At 43.7% G+C, this 23,454-nt stretch overlaps 1 protein-coding gene across 1 annotated transcript; it reads left to right on the top strand.

Moving 5' to 3' along the window:
• BMERB1 (bMERB domain containing 1) lies at nt 1-23,454 on the top strand. The gene is made up of 6 exons (XM_060786335.2): nt 1-377; nt 9,983-10,106; nt 10,460-10,533; nt 11,483-11,597; nt 19,367-19,449; nt 22,272-23,454. Exons 1-6 carry the CDS (start codon nt 272-274, stop codon nt 22,391-22,393), a joined length of 624 nt encoding a protein of 207 aa, XP_060642318.2. The 5' UTR covers nt 1-271; the 3' UTR covers nt 22,394-23,454.

Raw genomic sequence — 23,454 nt, 5'->3', positions numbered from 1 at the left:
CCTGTATCCCTGGTGGTCCCCTCTCTCCGGATGCAGCCCGAGGAGCAGCGGCAGCGCAGCGGCAGTGGAGGGATTCGCTGAGCCTTTTTCCAGAGGGACAAGGCCAGGCTGCGCTTCTGAATCCAGCCTCTCTCTCTGTCGCTTTCCAGTTATGATGGACTGAACAACACACACACCCAAGGGCGGTCGGGGCCAAAGAGAAGGGCCCCATAGCAACCAACAGGACCCAGCAGAGAACCTGCTTTGGGCCCTAGCATCCTTTGCTCAAAGCATGGAGTTGAAGAGGTCCATTTCGGCCAGAAAAGATGCAGAGAGGCCGCCCAGGTGTTATGGGGCTGTGGAAGAAACAGAATGGAAAGCCGAGGGTTGGAGGAAAAGTAAGGACTCCCCTTTATGCCCTTCCTCCCAAGGCTTATTTATTTAGAGGGGGGGGGGCTTTGTTTGTTCTCCAGATGTTTGCAATGTTCTTTGTTCTTGTTCTCTCCAGATGTTTGCAATGTTCTTTGTTGGCTCTCCAGGTGTTTGCAATGCTGTTCTCTCCAGATGTTTGCAATGTCTGCAATGTTCTTTGTTATCCAAGTGTTTAATAATAATAGTTATTATTATTATTATTATTATTATTATTATTATTATTTGTAATCCCACCTCAAGTCCCCAGAGGGACTCAGGCTTACAAGGCCATAACAATGCAAACCAAGAACAACATAAAATATACAGCAAATAACCTAAATCAATACAAGTGAGCACCAAAAGAAATAAGGATAAAACATAACAAATGAAATTTAACATAAAACACATCAAATCAAAATAAATAAGCCATAAATATAACAACCGATTAAAGTTAAAAACTGTAGTATACAAACCAGTTGGACATCCCACCTAATGTTTCCAATCTCCCCAGGTATTTGCAATGTTCTTTATTGGTTCTCCAGGAGTTTGCAATGTTGTTGTTCTTCCCAAATGTTTGCAATATTCCTTGTTGATTCTCCAGGTATTTGAAATGTTGTTGTTCTCTCCAGGTGTTTGCAACGGGATGCAGAAACCTTTCGGCATCTTTTTGCATCTTCTCCATCCCACCCTGGGATCCCACCCTTGGGGGGGGGGGGGCTGCGTGGCCTCTATTTTGGGGACACCATTCTGCTCCAAAGGGCTTTTCCATTGATATATTTGGGTTCCTGGAGATATCAAAGGAGCAGAGAGGAAGAGGAAAGAGTTGGAGAAAAAGACTTAAACTGGTTCCCTCTCCATCCCTTTTTGAACTTGTCTTTGGCAACCTCAACTGCGAAAATAGGCTAGCCTAAGGCAAGTGGTCTAAAAGCAGCCCTTGGTCAACTCTCAAAGCATTTGCAGGAAATGACATTGTGTTATAGTTAGGAAAGTGGAGGATAAGGGGTCCAGAGTGATGATATTGGACCAATAGCATAAGACTTGCAGGCATGGGCCAACTTCAGCCCTCCAGGGTGTTTTGGACTGCAACTCCTACCATTCCTAACAGCCGGTAGGCATACAAATGCAATTATTATTATTATTATTAATATTATTATTATTATTAAATATTAGTGTGTGGATAATAAAAAAGACATCAAATGAAATATGTTCACTCCAATCCCTATAGACAGATGGTTGCCCGTTTTAGTCGATTGTTGCAAAAAAGCGATTCTTGTATTTTCGTGGTGCGGAAAGAATTAATTTTAGCAGATGATTATATGCCAGAAAATTGGCTCTTCATTTTCTGCCATTCTTATCAATCTTTTGTGATCCTATGATTTTCCCCGGAAATAGATTGTTCGGCTCCTTTCAGAAACTGTCCTCCATCTCTCTCCAAGCTTTGATGAAATGATATACAGTGGAACTTTGACTTAAGAGCACCCCAGTTTATGAGTATTTTAAGTTAAGACTTGTCACTCAGACCCGGTTTAGATTTGACAGAAGAGCAGTGTCTTGAGTTATGAGCAAACTCAAGAGTGCAGGACTTTAGGGCTTCAAGGGAGCAACCTCCAGGCCTTGTGCCTTTATGGGAGATTGCTGTCCACTTTGCTTTTGTCTTCTCTAACAAACTTTGGGTTAGTTGATTTTGTGTGGTTTCTATCCGTGGTCTCTTTGGTTTCATGAAAGGTGGGTTGGGGGGGGGGGGGGGAAGGAGGCTGGAAGGAGAACAGGAGGAAGAAGAAAAGGAGGCTTCTGCCTCTTCACTTTGTACTTTGTGCTTCCTTGCCACAGCTTTGTGCTTCTACCATTTTAAAATTTATCTTTCTTTTTTTTTTTTAATTGTTCCACATGAATGTGCATTTACACATTATTTGTTATTTATAAAGTACTTTTTCTTATTTAAAAACACGTGACAAAACTTTGGGGGGTGTTTTTCATTAATAATAGTTATCCATATTTGTTCAATGGCAGCCATAAAAAAAAATGAAAGGTTGCATATTGTATTTTACATGTAGAGCAAGTTTAACAAATGTGCTATTTGAAGTGAAAGACAAAATCCTGTACCAAGGTAGGCACTGTTGGATTCCGTTTTCTGGAATAACATTCATGCTTTCCCATGTAATACAATAGTGCTAAAATCAAGATTTGGGAATATAAAATCAAGAATGGGAAGCACTTTCCTTTGCTTGATTGTGCCATGTTTAATGTCACAATGTTTGTCTATCTGAACGTATCTCCCTCTATTAACCACCATGGAGGTCAAGATCTTCTGGGGAGGCCCTGCTCTCGGTACAGCCTTCTTCGCAAGCGCAATTAGTGGGGACGAGAGACAGGGCATTCTCAGTGGTGGCCCCTCAGCTTTGGAACTCCCTCCCCAGCAAAATCAGAGCAACCCCCTCACTCTTGACCTTCAGGAAAAAGTAAAAACCTGGTTATGGGACCACAGAGATGTGTTATTGCCTCAACTCTATTCTCCATCTTCATTGCTATGATACTTCACCTTGTTGACCGGAAGCTTCCCACCGGAGTGGAAGTCATCTATCGGACCGATGGCAAGCTGTTTAACCTCAGCAGACTGAAAGCCAAAACTAAGGTTACAACAACATCTGTTATAGAACTCCAGTATGCTGATGGCAATGTCATCTGTGCACATTCAGAAGAAGATCTACAAGCCACTCTAAACACCTTCGCAGAAGCATACACGAAGCTTGGCCTGTCACTGAACATCGAGAAAACCAAAGTGCTGTTCCAGCAGTCACCAGCCATCCCCTCCCCAATGCCAGAGATACAGCTTAATGGTGTAACATTACAAAATGTTGACCATTTCCGCTACCTTGGCAGCCACCTCTTCACCAAAGTCAACATCGACACCGAAATACAACACCGCCTGAGCTCTGCAAGTGCAGCATTTTCCCGAATGAAGCAGAGAGTGTTTGAAGACAGGGACATCCGTAGGGATACCTAGGTGCTTGTCTATAAAGCTACTGTCCTCCCAACCCTGCTATATGCCTGCGAAACTTGGACTGTCTACAGATGTCACATGCAACTCCTGGAACGATTCCATCAGCGCTGCCTGCGGAAAATCCTGCAAATATCTTGGGAAGACAAGTGGACAAACGTCAGCGTGCTGGAAGAAGCAAAGACCACCAGCATTGAAGCGGTGGTCCTCTGCCATCAACTCCGCTGGGCCGGCCACGTTGTCCGGATGCCTGACCACCGTCTCCCAAAGCAGTTGCTCTAATCTGAACTTAAGAACAGAAAACGGAATGTTGGTGGACAGGAAAAGAGATTTTAAAATGGCCTCAAAGCCAACCTTAAAATCTCTGACATAGACAATGAGAACTGGGAAGCCCTGGCCCTTGAGCCCTCCAGCTGGAGGTCAGCTGTGACCAGCAGTGCTGCAGAATTCGAGGAGGCACGAGTGGAGGGTGAAAGAGAGAAACGTACCAGGAGGAAGGCGCGTCAAGCCAACCCCGACCGGGACCGCCTTCCACCTGGAAACCAATGCCTTCACTGTGGGAGAAGATGCGGGTCAAGAATAGGGCTCTACAGCCACCTACGAATCCACAAGGAAACCCCTCATGGAAGACCATCTTACTCGTCCAACGAGGGATCGCCTAACACAACACAATCCCATCTGACACAGGCTGTAACCCTATGCCCTGTTCAGCCTTACGACTGACCAGTAGGACCTCTGTCTTGTCTGGATTTAGTTTCAATTTGTTAGCTCTCATCCAGTCCGACACAGATGCCAAGCACCGGTTCAAGGTTTGGACAGCCTCCTTGGTGACAGGTGGGAAGGAGTGACAGATTTGGACATCATCTGCATAGAGATAACACCTCATTCCGAAACTCCGAATGATCTCCCCCAGCGGCTTCATGTAGATGTTAAACAACATCGGGGACAAGATTGAACCCTGTGGGACTCCACACAACAACGGTTGTGGGGCCAAACAGGTGTCACCCAGTAACACCTTCTGAGACCGTCCCTCGAGAAAGGACCAGAGCCACTGCAGAGCAGTACCCCCAAGTCCCATATCTACGAGGCGTCCCAGAAAGATACCGTGGTCAACGGTATCGAAGGCCGCTGAGAGGTCCAGCAGAACTAACAGGGACACACTCCCCCTGTCCAGCTCCCAGCAAAGATCATCTACCAAGGAGACCAAGGCTGTCTCAGTTCCATGTCCCGGCCTAAAGCCAGACTGTGCCGGATCTAGATAATCAGTGTCTATCAGAAATCCCTGGAGTTTTGTGTGTGTGTGTGTGTATATATATAATTTATTTACAGTATTTATTTTCTGCCCTTCTCAGCCCGCAGGGGACCCAGGGCAGATTACAATGCACATATACATGGCAAACAGTCAATACCATTAGACATACAACATATATAGACAGACACAGAGACAATTTAACATTCCAGTTTTCCGACTTCATGAAGGTATGCTCGATTCCGGCCACAGGGGGAGCTGCCATTTCACTGTCCACTTGTGACTCTGAGCCTTTGATAGAGTGCTTCCTCATTCTTACGCATGCTGCTGGAAAGTTTTATAGTTTTGTAAATTAGTTAAATTAACCTCCCCACATAAAGTGGTATCTAAATTTCCTACTTGACAGATGCAACTGTCTTTCAGGCTGCATAGGTCAACAGCAAGCTAGACTATTAATAGTCAGGAGCTCACTCCGAGCTCGACAAGTAGTGCTTTAATGCAGCTGGCTACTAACTAGCTGCGCCACAGCCCGGTATATAAATTGGGGGAGGGGGGTGTTAGAAGGGGCGGAATGGATTAAGAGCATTTCAGTGGGAAACTTCACTTTGACATTAGTGTTTTGAGTTAAGATCTCAGTCACGGAATGAATTCAACTCTTAAGTCAAGGTATCACTGCACAAATTGTAGAGAATAAATCCTACTGACAATGCTTGGGTTTGGTAGGAAGGCAAGGCAAGATGTCAATGCTTCCCCTCCAACAGATCAGAGCTGTCCCTCATCCAAATACGATCCAGGCGATGGCCAAAAGGTGTGCTTTAAAGCTCCATCATTGGCCTTGGGCTTCTTCTCTTCTTGGCTTTTGCTAATGGCTCTTGCAAGGATCTGACTCTTCCCGCTCCCGGTGGCAGCAGCGTTGGCTTTGTTGCAGGGCTTGGCATAGGTTCAGCGTTTGGCTCATTTCTTCCCACAAGCCTGAATGGTGCCGCTTTAATACAGCTCTTCTCAGACATTACTCAACTTTTTGTTCAGAGGGGCTGACTTTCGGATAAAATGCTTTCGTTTCAAGGCTGTAACCCAAGCATAGGTCAACTTTGGCCCTCCCTCCAGATGTTTTGGACTTCAACTCCCACAATTCCTAACAGCCAGTAGGCTGTTGGGAATTGTGGGAGTTGGAGTCCAAAACAATCAGTTTATGCCACCATATTGACCACCGCTGCGGAACCGTAAAACTAATTGAGTTGGCAATATTTGTAGTATGCCTTAAGAACAACAACAACAATTCATGGAAGATAAAGTGGGGTACAAATAAATATGACAACAGCAGCAACGACAATGGCTTTAGTCATGGTACCACAGGATTAAAACAGAATGATAAAACACAACACTATTAAAATACACAAAACGCAAAGGCCACAACAATAAAATACACTTATAAAACTGGCCGGGTCAATAAGGCCCCTTTTACACTGGCATGTAATCCACATGATCTGCTTTGAACTGGTTGTATGAGTCTAGACTACCATATAATCCCGTTCAAAGCAGATAATCTGGATTTTATATGGCGGTTTAGATGGAGCCTTCATTTCCTCAGCATTTTTTATTTTAGTTGGGAATTTTCCATGCCCAAATTACATACAGAGACAGGTTTTTTTACCGAACGAAGGTAGCATATCATCATCATCATCGTCATCATCATCATCATATTTATACCCTGCTTTATCTCTCTCCCAAAGGAGACTCAAAGTGGCTTGACATAGACGCTTTTGCATACAATTTAAAATATACAAATATGCAAACATTAAAATAGAATTAAATATAAACAGTATTTTATACAGCTGAAATTCAGCTGATCAGGAAGTGGATGCTTGTTTAGGATTCCTTCTTTAAAAACAAAAGTGTTAGAGCACCAAAGCTTCCAGCAATGGAAAGGAAAACCTTGAGGTGTATTAATGCTGTAGAATGAATACACTTGGGCTGGGCTTTAGCACAGCAGGTTATCCACCAGCTGCAGTAAATCTTGCCATCTGAAAGGTTGACAGTTTGAAGCCCGGGTCAGGGTGAGATCCTGGCCTTTAGCCCAGCTTCTGCCTACCTAACAGTTATGTGAGTAAATCCAGCCTAAGTGTATACCTGAGGGTTTTTTTCTGGCTATTTGGATGAGTTAGGTGTCCTGTTCTTTGCTGCATGCTTTATGCTGGATCTTTTGAGAGCATAGCCTCTATGTCTAACATCCTATGTGGCCTGATTGAATCAACCTCATTCAATGGCTGTCGGGATACAAGTGCTGGCACTAAGAACAGACTTCATGGGGATAAGGACCTAAGCTTCCTGAAAGTACATATTGTCAGATATTTCTTCAACCTGAAGAAGCATTTCTCAGCTCAAACCTCCAAGCAATATTAAAGTATTTATTTATTTATTTATTTATTTATTTATTTACAGTATTTACAGTATTCTCACCCTGCAGGGGACTCAGGGGAGATTACAATGCATATATACATGTCCAACTTTCAATACCATTAGACATACAACATATATAGACAGACACAGAGGCAATATAACATGCCAGCTTTCTGGCTTCATGAGGGTATGCTTGATTCCAGCCACAGGGGGAGCTGCTGCTTCACCGTCCACTTGTGACACTGAGTCCTTGATGGAGTGCTTCCTCATTCTTATGCATGCTGCTGTAAGGTTTTATGGTGTTGTAAATTAGTTAAATTAATCTCTCCTGCATAAAACGGTACCTAAATTTCCCCCTTGACAAATGCAACTGCCTTTCGGGCTACATAGGTCAGCAGCAAGCTAGACTATTAATGGTCGGGAGCTCACTGGAGCCCGGGCTGGCTTCGAACTCATGACCTCTCGGTCAGTAGTGCTTTAATGCAGCAGGCTACTAACTAGCTGTGCCACAGCCCGATTCTGTCTATAGTATGTGAGCAATACTTGCAATAAACAGCAAATGCAGGAGCTTCTTTTCACAGGAAGGCTTTATCTTTTGTTGCAGCTATTTACAGTATTTGCAGCTCTCTCCAGAATCCTCCACTTCAGGATATATCATCACATCACCCAACCCCAACTTACTCTGTTGGTGTTCTTATATACACTTGCATGATGCAATGTTTCATTCATGCTTTCATTGTCTTATACAGCTGATGCAAACTGTTCTGTCACCGCTGGGCCTGTATTTAGTTGGCTTTAAATATAGGATGTGTAACCTTTGCCCAGCGGGAAGCCAGGGGCCTAAGAAGAAGTTCTCAGAGGTTTCCACTACTAAAGAATCTTCATATGGCTTGAAAAATACAACAAAGCCTTTTATTAATGAATCAAACAAACAGGTCCTTCAAAGCTTTCTTGATAAAGAATTAGTTCTCTCAGTCTTGCCCACAGGGGACAGACACTATCTTCAATAACTTTCTTTAAAGGAAAAATCCCCTTTTTTAACTTCTCCCAAGGCTGACTAAAATCCAACCCTCACTGGTGTGGGTTCTGCTGCCAGGCCGAACTGCTTCTCAGGCGCTGAGAGGACCTACCAGCAAGGCAATGGATGTTCTCCACTGGAATTCTTTAAACCTTAAGGCTGTCTTCCTGGAAACTCTCAAGGCTGTGGGAAGGCTTCCCTGGAGTTCTTAGGAGACTCTCAAAGCTGTTCTCCCCTGGAAATTCTTTCCCTGGAGATTCTGCTAGAGTTTCTGTGACCCTGGAATTCTTTCTCTGGAGGTTCTGTTGTAACCCTGGAATTCTTAAAGGTTGAAGCCTTTGTACAGGGGAAGCTACACACATCCTATACATTGGCTAACCTGGATGAAACTAAACACAAAATGGCTCACTTCCCTACCAAAGCCCAAAAAGGGCGCGGGACTAGGGAACCTAAGGATAATTGACAAGCAATTGACCCAATAACTGCAAAATAAGGAGAGCCATCTAACTGCAAAGGCATATAACTTCAAAATACATGCAGCAACGATGGCCTGCATCAATAGGAGCATAGTGTCTAGATCTAAGGAAGTAATGCTACCCCTCTATTCTGCTTTGGTTAGACCACATCTGGAATATTGTGTCCAATTCTGGGCACCACAATTCAAAAGAGATATTGACAAGCTGGAAAGTGTCCAGAGGAGGGCGACTAAAATGATCAAGGGTCTGGAGAACAAGCCCTATGAGGAGCGGCTTAGGGAACTGGGCATGTTTAGCCTGAAGAAGAGAAGGCTGAGAGGAGATATGATAGCCATGTATAAATATGTGAGAGGAAGCCACAGGGAGGAGGGAGCAAGCTTGTTTTCTGCTTCCTTGGAGACTAGGACGCGGAACAATGGCGTCAAACTACAAGAGAGGAGATTCCATCTGAACATTAGGAAGAACTTCCTGACTGTGAGAGCCGTTCAGCAGTGGAACTCTCTGCCCCGGAGTGTGGTGGAGGCTCCTTCTTTGGAAGCTTTTAAGCAGAGGCTGGATGGCCATTTGTCAGGGGTGATTTGAATGCAATATTCCTGCTTCTTGGCAGGGGGTTGGACTGGATGGCCCATGAGGTCTCTTCCAACTCTTTGATTCTATGATTCTATGATTCTATGATTCTATGAAATAGCAAGATAAGCTGGAACTCCTGGTGCGGCTGTACCAAAACACAAACCTAATTTCAGGGTTTTATTATCCTTACATTTAATCACTGTAACTGTACCTCAGCACTTAAATTACTTAAAGTAACCCAACATTTTATTTCCAAAATAGTTCAATATATTTTAATCATAATCATAATCATAATCATAATAATATACTTTATTTATATTCCGCTCTATCTCCCCGAGGGAACTCAGAGCGGATTACAGAATACATATATTGCAAACATTCAATGCTGTTATACAATTAACAACAGACAGTACACAGACAGAGGCAAAGGCTTCCCCTTTTCCATCTCCATCATCTGGAGGCTGCGCTTGACTCCAAACTCCCAATACATGTTAGGGAAATGGGAAAAGGAAAAGGGGGAAATATTTGACCTGCTGAGTCCAAAAATGGGACTTATTTTCCCCATCATCTCCAGTTTTTGAGATACACAGCATATGCCATCTAGCAGTCGCCTTCTGCTCGCTTGTAGAAAACCAGGATAACCGTATCTAAGGAACTAGAACTGATGCTATCTATTTGGTGCAATTGTCCGAAACAGGGCAAAACCTGCAAGTCTTGGTGGGATTTTATCAGCCAAAGACCGCAGGAGACACTACCAGGTAAGAGAGGAAATATTGGTCAATAAGCCATCCTGACCTAGATGCGCTCCTGTTGGGTTCTGCCTCCCATGTCATACCTTTGCTTCCTTTCTTCTCTCCCGGCCTTGTCCTAAACCTACACAGATCAACGGGATATCGTTTCCATGGCGGAGACAACCATGATGCCGGAGGAGATTGAACTAGAGATGGCCAAGATCCAGAGGCTTCGGGAAGTCTTGGTCAGAAGGGAATCGGAACTGAGGTTTATGTAAGTACATACAAGGCACCGTCTGGGTTACAAACTAACAGAGAGGTAAAACAGAGAGGTCTCTGTTTTGGGTGACACAAGGTGAAGGAAAGATCCTGGTGGCAAGAGACTGCAGAAGAGAAGGATGAGAGGAGACTTGTGTCTAAATGTTTAAATATTTGAAAGACTGTCCTAAGGGAGAGGGAGCAGGGCTTGTCTTCTGATTCCCTGGAGATTTGGTTCAAATTGAAAGGAAAAGCGATTCCACCTGGATATTAGGAAGAGCTTCATAATGAGACCCAAAGAATAGATAGCACAAACAGTTCTAATGAATACCTGTTTTGCTGTTTCATTTCTCATTCCTGTTTCTCCAGGATGGATGATATCCAGCTGTGCAAAGACATCATGAACCTTAAGAAAGAGTTGCAGAGTTTAGTTGCAACCCCAGGTAACTTGTTTGTGTGTGTGTTATAGATATTGCAAAGAACAAAATGTACAGTGCAGGCAGTCCCCAAGTTACGAACAGGATAGGTTTGTTTGTAAGTCTGAACAGGGACATGTTTGAAGTGTAACACTCTGTGTGTATGTGCATGTATAAAGTGAACAAGGGCACAGACAGCAAAACAAACCCCACATGGGTTTGTTAACTTTTGCTATCCAAAGCTCTCTCTCTTTCTCTCTCCCCCCTTCCGCTCACATGCATGCTTTGGATAGCAAAGGGAAAGGTAAACGCCCCTATGGGGTTTGTTTTGCTCTCTGCGCCCTTGTTCACTTTTCATCCCGGTGATCACTGGATTTTGGAAAAATTGGCTTGTTGTGGGAGCAAGGATTGGAGATAAACCTTTAATTGGAGACCCCCTTTCCCTATGATAATAACTCTACCAGGAGTGAATTTCTCTTCGAGGGGTAGATTCCTCTCACTTCCTGTTGTTTCAGCCCCGCTCTTAACTAGGAGTCATTTGTAAGTCGGATGTTTGTAACTTGTGGACTGCCTGTAGAACAACAGTCAGACCAAATGCTGAGCTAAATACATATGCTCCATCTCTCCTTAAGACTCTCCCAATTTTTATTCCATCCTAATGAATTATTGCAAGCAACTGTATTTGGGAGATACCGCCCTTTCCTTTGCCCCGGGGCCCTTCCAGATAGGCCTTATATCCCATGATCTGAGCCCAGGTTTTCTGCTTGAAACTGGATTCTAGGAGTCTGTACTGCCAGATAACCTGGGATAAACAGAAAACCTGGGATCAGATCCTGGGACATAGAGGCTGTCTGGAAGGGCCCTCAGACAGCAGGAAGTCTTGGGCCAGGCAGACATGGAGCAAGAGGCAAAGGTGAGAGTCCAGAGGAAAGTAAACAAGGTTATCATCTTTCAACCAATTTCTTTCTCTCCCCAGAAAAAGATAAGACAAGGCTCCAGAGGCAAAGAGAAGATGAACTGATTCACAAGATCCACAAACTGGTGCAGAAAAGAGACTTCCTTGTTGATGATGCTGAAGTGGAAAGATTAAGGTAAAAATACTCCCTGGAGCAAAGGTAGATATTGACAACCATGGTCATGGCAGCTGTGCTCTCTTTTTTAGAGAGAGCAAGCAAAGGGATGAGGATGGTCGCGTTGGAAAGGGTGAGATAAACCTTTCCAAGAAAACCTCTTGGCAAGTTCACCTTAGGACCACCATAAGTCAGACATAGCTTGGAAGTCACATAACGGCACACATTGGAAGACAATATATTGGTTTATTACAGTACTTTTTAGGCCACCTGCTCCAGTTCCAATATTAGAATGAGTGATTGTAATCCTATATTACCCTCCAAAATATGAGCAAGTTACATCATTACAATTTCCTACTCTATAATTTCCAGGTGTTTTCCATCCTTCTGTTGTTTCAATGCATATTTCATAAGTGCTGTTGAATTCGCCTTGGAGATGATCGCATGAGGGTTAAGGCGTATGTCCGCAGCTGCTTTTGGAAACATGCCTGATGAAAAAAATGTCATCTCTCACACATTTCAAACCAGTTCTCTAATTATTGTTAGGCTCTTCCTTTCTATGCATAAGGAACTCCTCTTAATAGCCTGAAGAAAGTGCTTTCTTCTGGTGTTGGCAATTATACGATAATTCAAAAACACTACTGCAGTGAATTTGGAAGAATGTGTATTATTGTGAACATCACTTTCTCTCGCTTCAATTCCCCTTCCCAAGCTGCAGGCCATTTGCATAGCTTATTCCTGGCACTCATATGCATTTCCTTTGTTGCATAAATATTTCCTTATTATTTTCAAGCCTTCCAAATTCTTTTCTTTTTTGCAAACATTTCGATTTCTGCTAGCCATTGCACTCCAAATCAAGGTTTGGCATCAATAAATATCCCACCCGCTTGCAGAATACGTTAATGACAAAAAGGCTTAGGATTGCAAAATACTGTACATCTTTATTATTTTATATATATTTCATGTTTGGAAGTACAGTGCTTGTGTACTCAGAAAAATTACAGGAGCAATTTACAACTCAACCGCAACGTTGTCTAGTCACAAAGCCACAGAACAACAGACTCTTGTGGGAATTATTCAGATCTTGGAATTTGTCAATATATTATTATATTACTATTTATTGTTATTATTTTCATCATATTCTTATTGTTATCATATTGTATGTGTGTGTCTGAATATATAATCTATCCAATATAATAATATATAGAAATGATACCATTGTAATGTAATAGTGCTGGCATGTTGTATGTAATAATAATTTTGTAATATAATATATTGTATATTCTACAACTTATGATATGGTACAATATGTTCTATAATACAAATAGTATAATGCACTATATATATATATATTGTGATATAGTAATATAGTACAATATACTATATTATCTATATATATATAATTGTTCCTGTCGTTGTGAGTGACTTAAAAACAAAAGAACTACTGGGCCAATACCCACCAAATTTGGCAACAAAACTCCTCACCATACAAGGTGTGACCATCAATAATAAAAAACAAAAGAAAGAACTTACAAATCCTAAAAAAGGAGACGATGCCACTAGGCTTGCGTACAGGCAGGGGGAGTGCGTGCGCTCCACGTGCCGGAGCCTTTGCTGGCAACGGCCTGGAGTCAGCCTCGGCTCCTTGAGGTTCTGCAGTGGTAAGGCATTCACCAGCCTGACCAAGGCAGCTGGAGGTTCTGCAGTGGGAAGGCATTCACCAGCCTGACCAAGGCACCTTCTCCCTCCTGCCTCTGGAATAGGGATTAGAAATCAGTATCTGAACGGAGAGCCGTGAGCTCACTGCTTCTTCTAGCAGAGGTAATGGCCACTAGGAATGCTGTTTTCCAGGAAAGGTGAGAAATATCATTGGAGGCCATGGGCTCAAAGGGCGGTTTTGACAACTGGGATAGTACTAACTCTAAACTCCATTGGGGGGCGGGAGGGGAGGCAGGAGGGTGGACATTTTTGTATCCTTTTAGAAACAATTGAACCAGATGGTTTTGAAAAAGGGACGGCAAGCCAGCTTGTCTTCGGAAAGATGAAATGGCTGCTAGATAGCATTTGACAGATGAGAGGGAGGAACATTTGTCGGAGAGGTGTACCAGAAAATCTAGCACCACTGGGATAGGTGCTGTAGTGGGGTTGTGTCCCGCTGATCTCGCGAAAGATGTAAAGAGGGACCATTTATAGTTGTATGACTTTGTAGTGTTAGGTTTGTGGGCAGCAAGGAGTATACGGGCTACTGCCTCAGACACATTTATTGGGGTTTGATCCTCCACGCCGTAAGGCGGAGGGATTGAAGGTCTGGGTGAAGTACCAGCCCATTCTCCACTGTGAGGAGGTCCGGGGTGGGGTTGAGCTTGAGGAACTGACTGTTGGAGAGTAGGAGGAGTGGGGCAAACCAATGCTGCCGTGGCCACCACGGGGTGATTAGGATGCAGTCTGAGTTGTCTTGGATTATCTTGGCTATGACTGGAGAGAGGAGGGGGAGTGGGGGGAAGATGTAGAGGAGGCCTGGTGTCCAGTGGAACAGGAAGGCATCTCCGAGACAACCTGGGGATGCGTGAGGGCAGAGTCTTGCGCAGTAGAGAGGGCAATGAGTGTTCACTGGGGAGGCGAAGAGGTCTATCCTGGGAGTGCCCCATTTGCGTGTAATGAGTTTGAATTGTGTCGGGTGGAGATGTCACTCGTGATTGTTTTTTGTTGTCCTGCTCAGAGAGTCTGCTAAAATGTTGTCCTGCCCCGGGAGGTGGATGGCTGTGAGAAGGACATTGTGTTGAATGCACCATTCCCAGATGCGTGTGACGATTGAGAGAAGTGTTTGTGACCTCATTCCTCCCTGTTTGTTTATGTAGTATTTGACAGCGGTGTTGTCTGTCACTATCTGGACCATGCGGTTGGATATGATTCGGACGAAGGCCCGAAGAGCTTTCTCCACCGCCATCATTTCGAGGGCATTGATGTGGAATTTCTGGTCTTGCTGGGACCAGTGACCGCTGACCTGGAATCCCTTGAGGTGGGCTCCCCATCCCGAGTTGGAGGCGTCCGTTGTGTGGGACGCGGAGGGGCGGGGTTGGTTGAATGGCATCCCCAAGCGAACACTGTGTGCTTTTGTCCACCATGTGAGGGAGTGGAGGACAGAGTGAGGTGGGTAAAGAACCCGAGACTGTGAGTCGCGGAGAGGGTCGAAGGTTCTGATGAACCAGTTTTGTAGGGGCCGCATCCGGAGGCGGGCGAATGGGGTCACATTTGTGGTAGAGGACATGTGACCCAGGAGGGACTGGATAGCCCAAGCAGAGGCCTGCTGGGAATGTTGCAGGGTAGTAATAGTTTGTTGGAGGTTGAGGAACTGGTCTTCCGGGAGGAACGCCCTCTGGAGTGTGGTGTCTAAGATAGCTCCGATGAATTGGATGCGTTGTGTCGGTTGGAGATGGGATTTGTCCTGGTTTATAACCAGTCTGAGGACCTGTAAAAGAGATAAGGTGTAATGAATATCTTTACACAATTGAGGCCTTGAAGAAGAGCAAAATAACCAGTCATCCAGGTACGGAAAAAACGTAACGCCTTGTTGACGGAGATGTGCGGCTATGACGGCCATGCACTTTGTGAATATTCTGGGTGCAGTGGATAAACCGAACGGGAGTGAGTTGAAGGAGAAGTGTGTCTTGAACCGCAAAGGTCAGAAACCTGCGGTGTGATGGTCTGATTGAGATATGGAAGTATGCGTCTTGTAGGTCCACCGTCGCTAACCACGAGTTTTCAGGAATGAAAGGAAAAATGTTAGGTAGAGTGACCATGCGGAATTTGCGTGGTGTAATGAAGGTGTTGAGCCTACGGAGATCTAGGATGGGCCGGAGGCCACCATCTCTTTTATCTACCAAGAAGTATCGAGAGTAGAAGCAGGTGTTGGATGTATAAGAAGGGGTGACAGAGATGGCTCCTTTATGAAGGAGAGAGTTTATTTCCTCCCAAATGGCTTGGGAGGGTTGAGTGAGGAGAATAGTGCCAACCTGTGGGTAGGTATCAAATTCTATTGCATAACCCCTGTTTACTATGTTGAGGACCCAGGTGTCTGTAGTTATGGATTGCCACTGTGGAAGGAATTGATGAAGCCTGTTTAAGTATGTAAGTGGGAGGGTGGGGGATGTGGTGACAAGTAAAGGTATGTCAAAAACAGCGTTTATTGTTATTGGAAGGTCTGGTACCACGGTACTGACCTCTGGAGGGGAGAGACGGAAGTCTTGCGGCTGTAGCTGGGGCGTATGGTCTTTGTCTGCCCCTGTAAAAGGAGGTGTTGTAAGGCCTGTTATAGAATTGGGGCCGGTAGTAGTAGGAGCCCCATCTTTGGCGTTGGTAGGTGTAAGGTTGTTGATCGTACTTGTAGACAGTTTGTTTCATCTTGCGGACAGTTTGTTTCATCTTGTGGGAGTGCTCAAGTTGTGAATCAGTCTCAGGGTTAAAAAGGCCCGCCTCATCCATAGGGAGGTTTTCAATGAGGGTACGTTGTGATTGAGAAAGAATTGCAGCTCTCAGCCAGGCATGGCGTCTGAGAGCAACCGAGCCCGCAATGAGTTTGCCTGAGGTGTCAGCTGTATTTTTTGCTAGGTCTTTTTGTAGTTTGGCCAACAACAGGGCTTCTTGAGAAAAAGCCTTTGCCAGCGGTTGGTCAGCTGGTGGTAATAGGTCCAGATATGGGGATATTTTATTCCAAAGTAGGGTCTGATAGACACTCATATAGACCCCATAGTGTGCCATGCGGGCAAAGAGGCATGCTGAGGAATAAAAATGTTTAGCCATAGAGTCCAATTTCTTCCCTTCTTTATCAGAGGGAGATGACTGGTTAATTTGGATTGGTTTTGGTTCAGCATCAGTCACTACAGAGTTTGCTTTGGGCATTTTGAACAGCCATGAGGATGAAGATAAGTCAATATGGTACAAATCTTCTGCCCTTTTAGGGGTTGCTGGAACCAGGGATGGAGCAACCCCTGTATTTTTAAGGATTTTCAAGAGATAAGGCAGCGTGGGCAACACAGTGGATGCAGGTGCCTGTTGTTCAGTAGAAGTAAAACATGGATCTGTGACTGTATCCGAAGGCTCGGGAGTGGTAAGGTTCAGGGCCCTTGCCAACCTGATCATAAGGGCTGAGAATTTTTTAAAATCCTCCAAATGTTGAGGTGATGGGTCAGAATCTGGTACCGGGTCCTGAATAATAGGAGTATCTTCAGTGAACTCCAAATCAATGGTGTCTGTCTCTGGTTGGAGAGGCATGTGAGGGTCATGAGAGAGTGGTTGGGGATCCACGTCGGGATGAGGATCTGGTGGCTGAGAGAGTGTAGCCATGGGTGGTACACGAGGAAGTTGTGGATACCTAAGGTCAAGGTATTGATAGGCATGAGGCCCCCTAAAATGGTCAGGGGAAGGAGGGTAGTAGAAGGGGTATGGAAAAGGAGGTGGAGGGGGGGGGGATAAAGGTGGTAAGGGTACTCCTGGTACCCATGGCTTTGATAGTGTTCTGGAGGAAGAGATCGCACCTTCTTGGGGGGAGGGTGAGAGGGGGTTGAGGGCCAGTTTGGAGGAGGGGATGGGGAGCGCTGGCGGCATCTGGGGAGTTGCGCCGAGGTGCTTGGCTGTATAGGGGAAGGAGTTTCCCCTGGTACCGGGGGTTGAGGAAAGCCTGGAGAAGGAGGAGGAGAGGTTTGAGAGGGGGGTAAAGGAGGGGGGGAGAGAGATCGGGTGGCTGAGCCAGTTCCAGGTGGGGGGCTAGGAGCTCGAGAGGAGGGAGGTGGGAGGGGTCATCCATTTCCAAAATGTTTGGGAGCGGTTCCTGCAACTGCAGGGTGGAACCGGGAAGGTGAGGCACCATTTCAAGTATAGGGGGACTCAAGGGCTGAACACCAGTGAGTTGCCGTCCCTTTTTCTGCTTGTTTAGTTTCTCTTTCGTTTTTGCAGGCTTCGTGGCCTGTTTAGAAGGCTTTGATTTTTTCCCCGGCTGCTCCTCAAGGGAAGCATTCGCCTGAGTAGAATCACGCCTATCCCCAACGCGTGGGGAGGAAGGCTGAGCAGGTTCTTGAATTGGGGAGGATGGGAGGGGGCAGGGAGCATCTGGGGCGCTAAGGCCCGCTCATACAATAAAGCTTTTAATCGGGCGTCTCTGCTTTTGCGAGCCCTGGTTGTGAAGCTCAAGCAAATTTCACATGTCTGGAGATTGTGGGTTTCTCCAAGACAGAGGAGGCATTTAGTGTGCCTATTGGCCTCAGGGAGGTTAGCTCCGCAGTCCGAGCAATTTTTAAAGTAAAGGGAAGACATCTAGCCTGTTTAGGAGAGAGAGTGGTCGAGCCGGTCCGTGTTCAGGAGAGGAGAAGGTAGGTAGCCGAGAAAAACAGTCCAATGGTCAGGAAGATCTTAGTAATCGAGGAGTGAAGTCCGGAGATGCTGCCTGTTTGGCGCGGAAAAAGGAACTGGCTGGGAGCCGCACGCCGCAGCAGATGGCGTCCAAGGGGGCGAGGACAGGGGCGGGGCTTCCGCGTCCGTAAATAATCATGTAAAATAATCATTTAAAAATTCATTAAATCTTTAGAATATCCGGATTGCTGCGCAGGTGCAGGGGAAAACCCATAGGTGCGCATTTCACAGAATACACGAAGAAAAAATGTATAGATTGTTATATGTATTACTATATAATATGTTACTACTATATATTACTATATTAAATAGACTTATAGAATAGAGTTAGAAGGGACTCTACCGTGTTATTGGGGGAGAACAGACAGGAAAGAAGGAAGGAGGGAAGGCAGGAAGGAAAGAAGGAAGGAAAGAAAGGTACCGAAGAAAGGAAGGAAGGAAGAAGATAAGTAGAAATGAAAGGAAAGGCAGGAAAGAGGTAAAGAAGGAAGGAGAAAAGGAAATAAAAAGTGAAAGAAGCAAGGAAACAGGGAAGGAAGAAATGAGACAAAGGAAGAAGTAGAGAAATAGGGAGGGAAGGAAGGAAAGAAAGAAGGAAGGATGAAACCAAAGAGTGAAAGAAGGAATGAAATAAACAGGCAGAGAAGGAAAAAAGGAGAAAAAGGGGAAGGGAAAGAAAAAGGGAGGAAGGAATAGGTTGGTACCTCTCTTTCATAACAGTCCAGATATCTACCTCTACTTCGAAAATTCTTACTACAGGCCACAGCAACGCATGGCAGGGCACAGCTAGTATTATATATATAATAGAATTTATTATATATATTGTGGTATAATAATATAGTACAATATAATAATATAATTTTATGTTATATATTAATATAATATTATTAGTAATATTGCAGTATAATGTGTTATTATTTTTGATGTCAATGTGGATTTGTTTTTGAGATTTGGGGGTTGGTTATTTTTGTCTTTTTTCAGCTTCGCACGGCATTGAATGTTTGTAAATATCTGTTGTAAACTGCCCTCGGGGAGATAGATAAGGCAGGACAGAAACAAAGCATTATTATTATTATTATTAATGTGCAAATCTTCTAGTAAAAGAATAATAATTCGTAAAAAGGACCTTGGCCATTGAGGGGCAAGTCATGGGCTGGCATTGTCCCTTCTCTGTTTCTTCCCATTGCTCCCTTCACACTTTAGACAGGAGTGCAGCTTGAATTCTACATGCTCCCAGAATGTCTCAAGGATAGCTTCCTTTTATTAGTCCTATACCTTCTTCCAGCCATTCAATATCTTGCAATTGCATTATTTACAACACACACGTATCAGCCTTACTTGTATATTTCCTTAATAGTTCATTGTTATTTTCCCTCAAAAATCAGGGAGAAGGAAGAAGACAAGGAGATGGCTGAGTTCCTTCGGATCAAGTTGAAACCCCTAGATAACATCGTAACGGCTCCAACAGGTGGGTTTTCGGGTTTCGCCAAAAGATATATTAGCCGAGCCAAGGCTCCATAAGTTTTCTTGCTGTCCTGATCCTGGATGCTACTGTTTTCGCTTTACATTAATAGCAGTCTGGCTTGTCTGATGCATCTGCAACTTACTTCTCTTTCAGTTCTAAATCCATCTAATATAGCGGTTCCCAACTTTTTTCCAAGTCGCAACCCCATTTTATAGGGGCAAAGGGACTGCAAACCCAATATATTAAAACAAGCTTTTTAATTGGGTGAATGAAAACACATTGGAAACAGATTTTTCTGTATAATATAATTTTTCTGTATAATATAATTCAGAGTAATGTTAACTTTGCATAAACCTGGACCTTACTCATAGCTCAGCACTGCCCACAGAAAACACTTCTGGGTTCCCATGTGTTAGTGACCACTAATCTAATGGGTGCCCTTTTTTCGCTCTTTCCCCCTTAATTTTTACCCAAACACTCTCAACCCGGCTTCCAGGATTTATGCTACACTATGGAACACAATTTTTTTCCTAATTGGTTCTATCATAAAAGCATCGACAAGGTTTATTAAACTGCAAAAACTTCATTATTGTGGGAGGCACATCCAGCTGCACATTTTGCTATTGTTTTTCAATGAATGTCTCATTGAGTCTCAACCAGTTCAACTTAGTTTGTGGTAGCCACAAAAACAATGAAGTTTCTGGGGTAAAATAACTACTTTCAAAGTAAGGACTGCACAATTTAAAATGAACAACACTTTCAAACCAGGAACAGATTTTGTCATATAGTGTTATGGATCCCCTCACAGGCGTAAACATCAGTGATATACAATGCTATCCTTTCTCTTTCACTGTTGGTCTGTTTTTCAGAAATAGATTATACTCCTTTTTAAAACTACATTCCAATCACAAGACCTGTCCCACAAGGTTTCTGTGATGCCAATGTCATATTTGCTTTGCTATTTTAAGAGGTTAAGTTCATCTTGTTTATTTTGAATTTTGCCGAAGTTGCAAGCCGCCTTGAGTCCCCTTGAGTGAGAAAGGCAGGGTATAAATGAAGCAAATAAATACATAATATATCCCTTGTTTTGTGCACTATTGTATTTATTTATTTCATGCATTTCTACCCCACCCTTCTCCCCCCAAAGTGTAGAGACATTGAAGACCATGGACCATCCTCTCCAGCTGCCTCCTTAAGTGTTTTTCCCCTTCTCTTTGTTGAGCTCTTCTACTTCTTGCCCAATGACTGGCAGGAAAGAGCTTTATGCTAAGATTTTTTTTATCTCATCATCCACTGGAATCTGTTCTTCCAGAGGAATTTACTCAAGTTTCACTTTGCCCTCAGCTGAAAGTGGCTTCCTACTAACATCCCTAGTCCACCACTTGAACCCATCTACCCCTTGAACCAAAACAATTTCAGTAAAAGCAGCTGAACTTCATTGAACTTCAGTGGTAACTCTTAACAACTTTGTGTCTTGAAGGATGTGAACTAAACAGGAGCACCTTCCTTTTTGGAGTAGAAGGAAAGCCCTCCCCCCTTTTTTCAAATTTGTTGATGTTTTGTATCAGCAGTAGTTAAACACACATTTTCAAGCAGACTGCAATAGATATATATCCTCTGTTATCAGATCATTTTATTTCAGATCAGAGTTCTTTGAGTATTCTCAGAAAGATTGAAGCCATTGCCCTGTCTTTGGAAGCACTCTTAATGCTCACAAATATGGAAGGCTGCAAGTCAGTCAAGAGCAGGCCTTTGGATCTTGACTTTCATAATCTGACTCCTGCAGCAAAGACAGCATGTTCCCCTACCATGTCATTGAATCCATGCGAGCGAAGAGTCATTTATGGCAGCTTATCTCCACATTTCGATTAATCTCACCCAGAGGAGAGCTGTGACAACTGCAAGATATAATAATATCTTGCCATCAGCTCTTCTGAATGGGAGTTATACAAACGTGGAAGTTTCCAAAAGGGTTTATTCTTGTGACTTGGTCTCTGTTGAAACATTTCATTATTCTTTGTTTGTATGTCCTAAATATGTTAATATACAGATAAAATACAGGAATTCATTTTTTTCACAGTGTTCTCAATGGGAACGGTGTGCTATGAAATTCCCTATCTTCTGAACAATTCTTCTGAACAATTTTCATGAAACTGTTGCAAATTTTACCCTTGAGATTAGTAACTTTTAATTATGGTTTCCTTTTTTATCTGTGACTTCCTCTTATTGTCTATGCCTGTGTTGTGATTTTGTTGTTTTATGCTCCCGGTGGTGCAGCGGGTTAAACCACTGAGCTGCTGAACTTGCTGACTGAAAGGTCGGTGGTTTAAATTCGGGGAGGGGGGTGAGCTCCTGCTGTCAGCCCCAGCTTCTGTCAACCTAGCAGTTCGAAAACATGCAAATGTGAGTAGATGAATAGGTAGCGCTTTGGCGGGAAGGTAATGGCGCTCCATGCGGTCATACCAGCCACATGACCTTGGAGGCATCTATGTACAGCGCTGGCTCTTCGGCTTAGAAATGGAAATGAGCACCACCCCCCAGAGCCGGACTCGATTTGACTTAATGTCAAGGGGAAACCTTTACCTTTATCTTACTATGCCCATAAGGGCTCCCTGTGTGTATATATTTATGACATTAATACCCTGCCCTTCTTACCCCGAAGGGGACTCAATGTATATGTAGTATCAGCAGCAGTAAATGGGAATGTTGGGTACAAACTCGTAGGCTTTAGGCCACATGTAGTTCAGCAGTTTTAAATGCTAAATCCAGTGTTAAACTCTAAGCTTGATACTAATGGCAATATTTTTCTTTTGGCTATATCACAGGTACACCCACAGAGAAGAAGGCAGAGCCGCCACCTCTTCCTCCCAACAAGCCCACCATTGCCAAAACGGGCATTGCTATTATTCGGGATTGCTGTGGGACCGTCCAATGCACCATCATGTAGCTCGAACCATCCTCTCAGGCATGCCTTCTTTTCAAACTGGATGGGAGAAAAAAAAACTGTAGAAGAAGTGGAAAAGGAAGTAACGCATCCCAAAACCTTGATAGTTAAGTTTCCTGTACTGTTCCTTACAGTAACTGTTGTAGTGCTGAATGTCCCACTTGGTGAGTCCTTCACTGTTGCATGGATCACTCAGCGAGCATGCCTAGGTTAAGACAAGGAATATATCTCAATATAACTATATCCAGAGAACAGCGAGGACTTGTAAAAACAATTATACATATCTGAGAGATGGCTCACAAGTAACAGATAGGTGTCAGTTTTTATTATTCTATAAAATATGCTTGTGGAGGGGAGGACTAGAAAGAGAATCCCATGTAATATGTTGAATAACAATTTAATAGTTTTATGTCTAGAGGATGCATCTCACACTTTCCCCTTTTCACAGGCAGCATTCTGTCTGTGGGCAGAAAAATGTGGCATGGCAGCTACTTCTTGCAATTACAGATGCATTAGTAAATATTGTAAATTAGAATCATGGAACTAATAGTTTATTGGAAGCTGCCGATCAATCATGTGTCTGACTATTGTGATTTGCTGTGATCTGCAGGATATCTCTGGAACAGGGAACACAAAAACAAGCTCCAGTCAATTTGGGTTCCTTAAAATCATGTAAGTGGAGGGTTTTTGTGGTCAGTTAATTGTTTTCTGTTAAAAGTTTCATGGCCCTCATTTCCATAGGGGTTTCTCTACTCTCTGAAAATTGTGTCTCTTGAGAAAACTCTTGAATGCGCAGACCTTGGAACTGAAAGTAGAGCTTGGATGGGTTACTTTGCAATTCCCAGAAACCTCTAATTAGCATGACTACTCTTTAAGGCTCTGTTTGTGCTGCATAAATGGAAAATAATTGGCAGAGGATTGATCTTTTTTGTGGTTTTTAAAAAGATACACAAGATTAAATTAGTCCACTGTTTCTTTCCAAATATTTACTGTTTAGCCAATGTCACTGTTAATCATTCTACACTGCAATAAAAAAGACACAACTTTTCAAAATATAGTTAAAA

Source organism: Anolis sagrei, chromosome X (assembly GCF_037176765.1).
Source record: "Anolis sagrei isolate rAnoSag1 chromosome X, rAnoSag1.mat, whole genome shotgun sequence".
NCBI classification, from domain to species: Eukaryota; Metazoa; Chordata; class Lepidosauria; order Squamata; family Dactyloidae; genus Anolis; species Anolis sagrei.
This window is presented reverse-complemented; position numbering and strand designations above follow the sequence as displayed.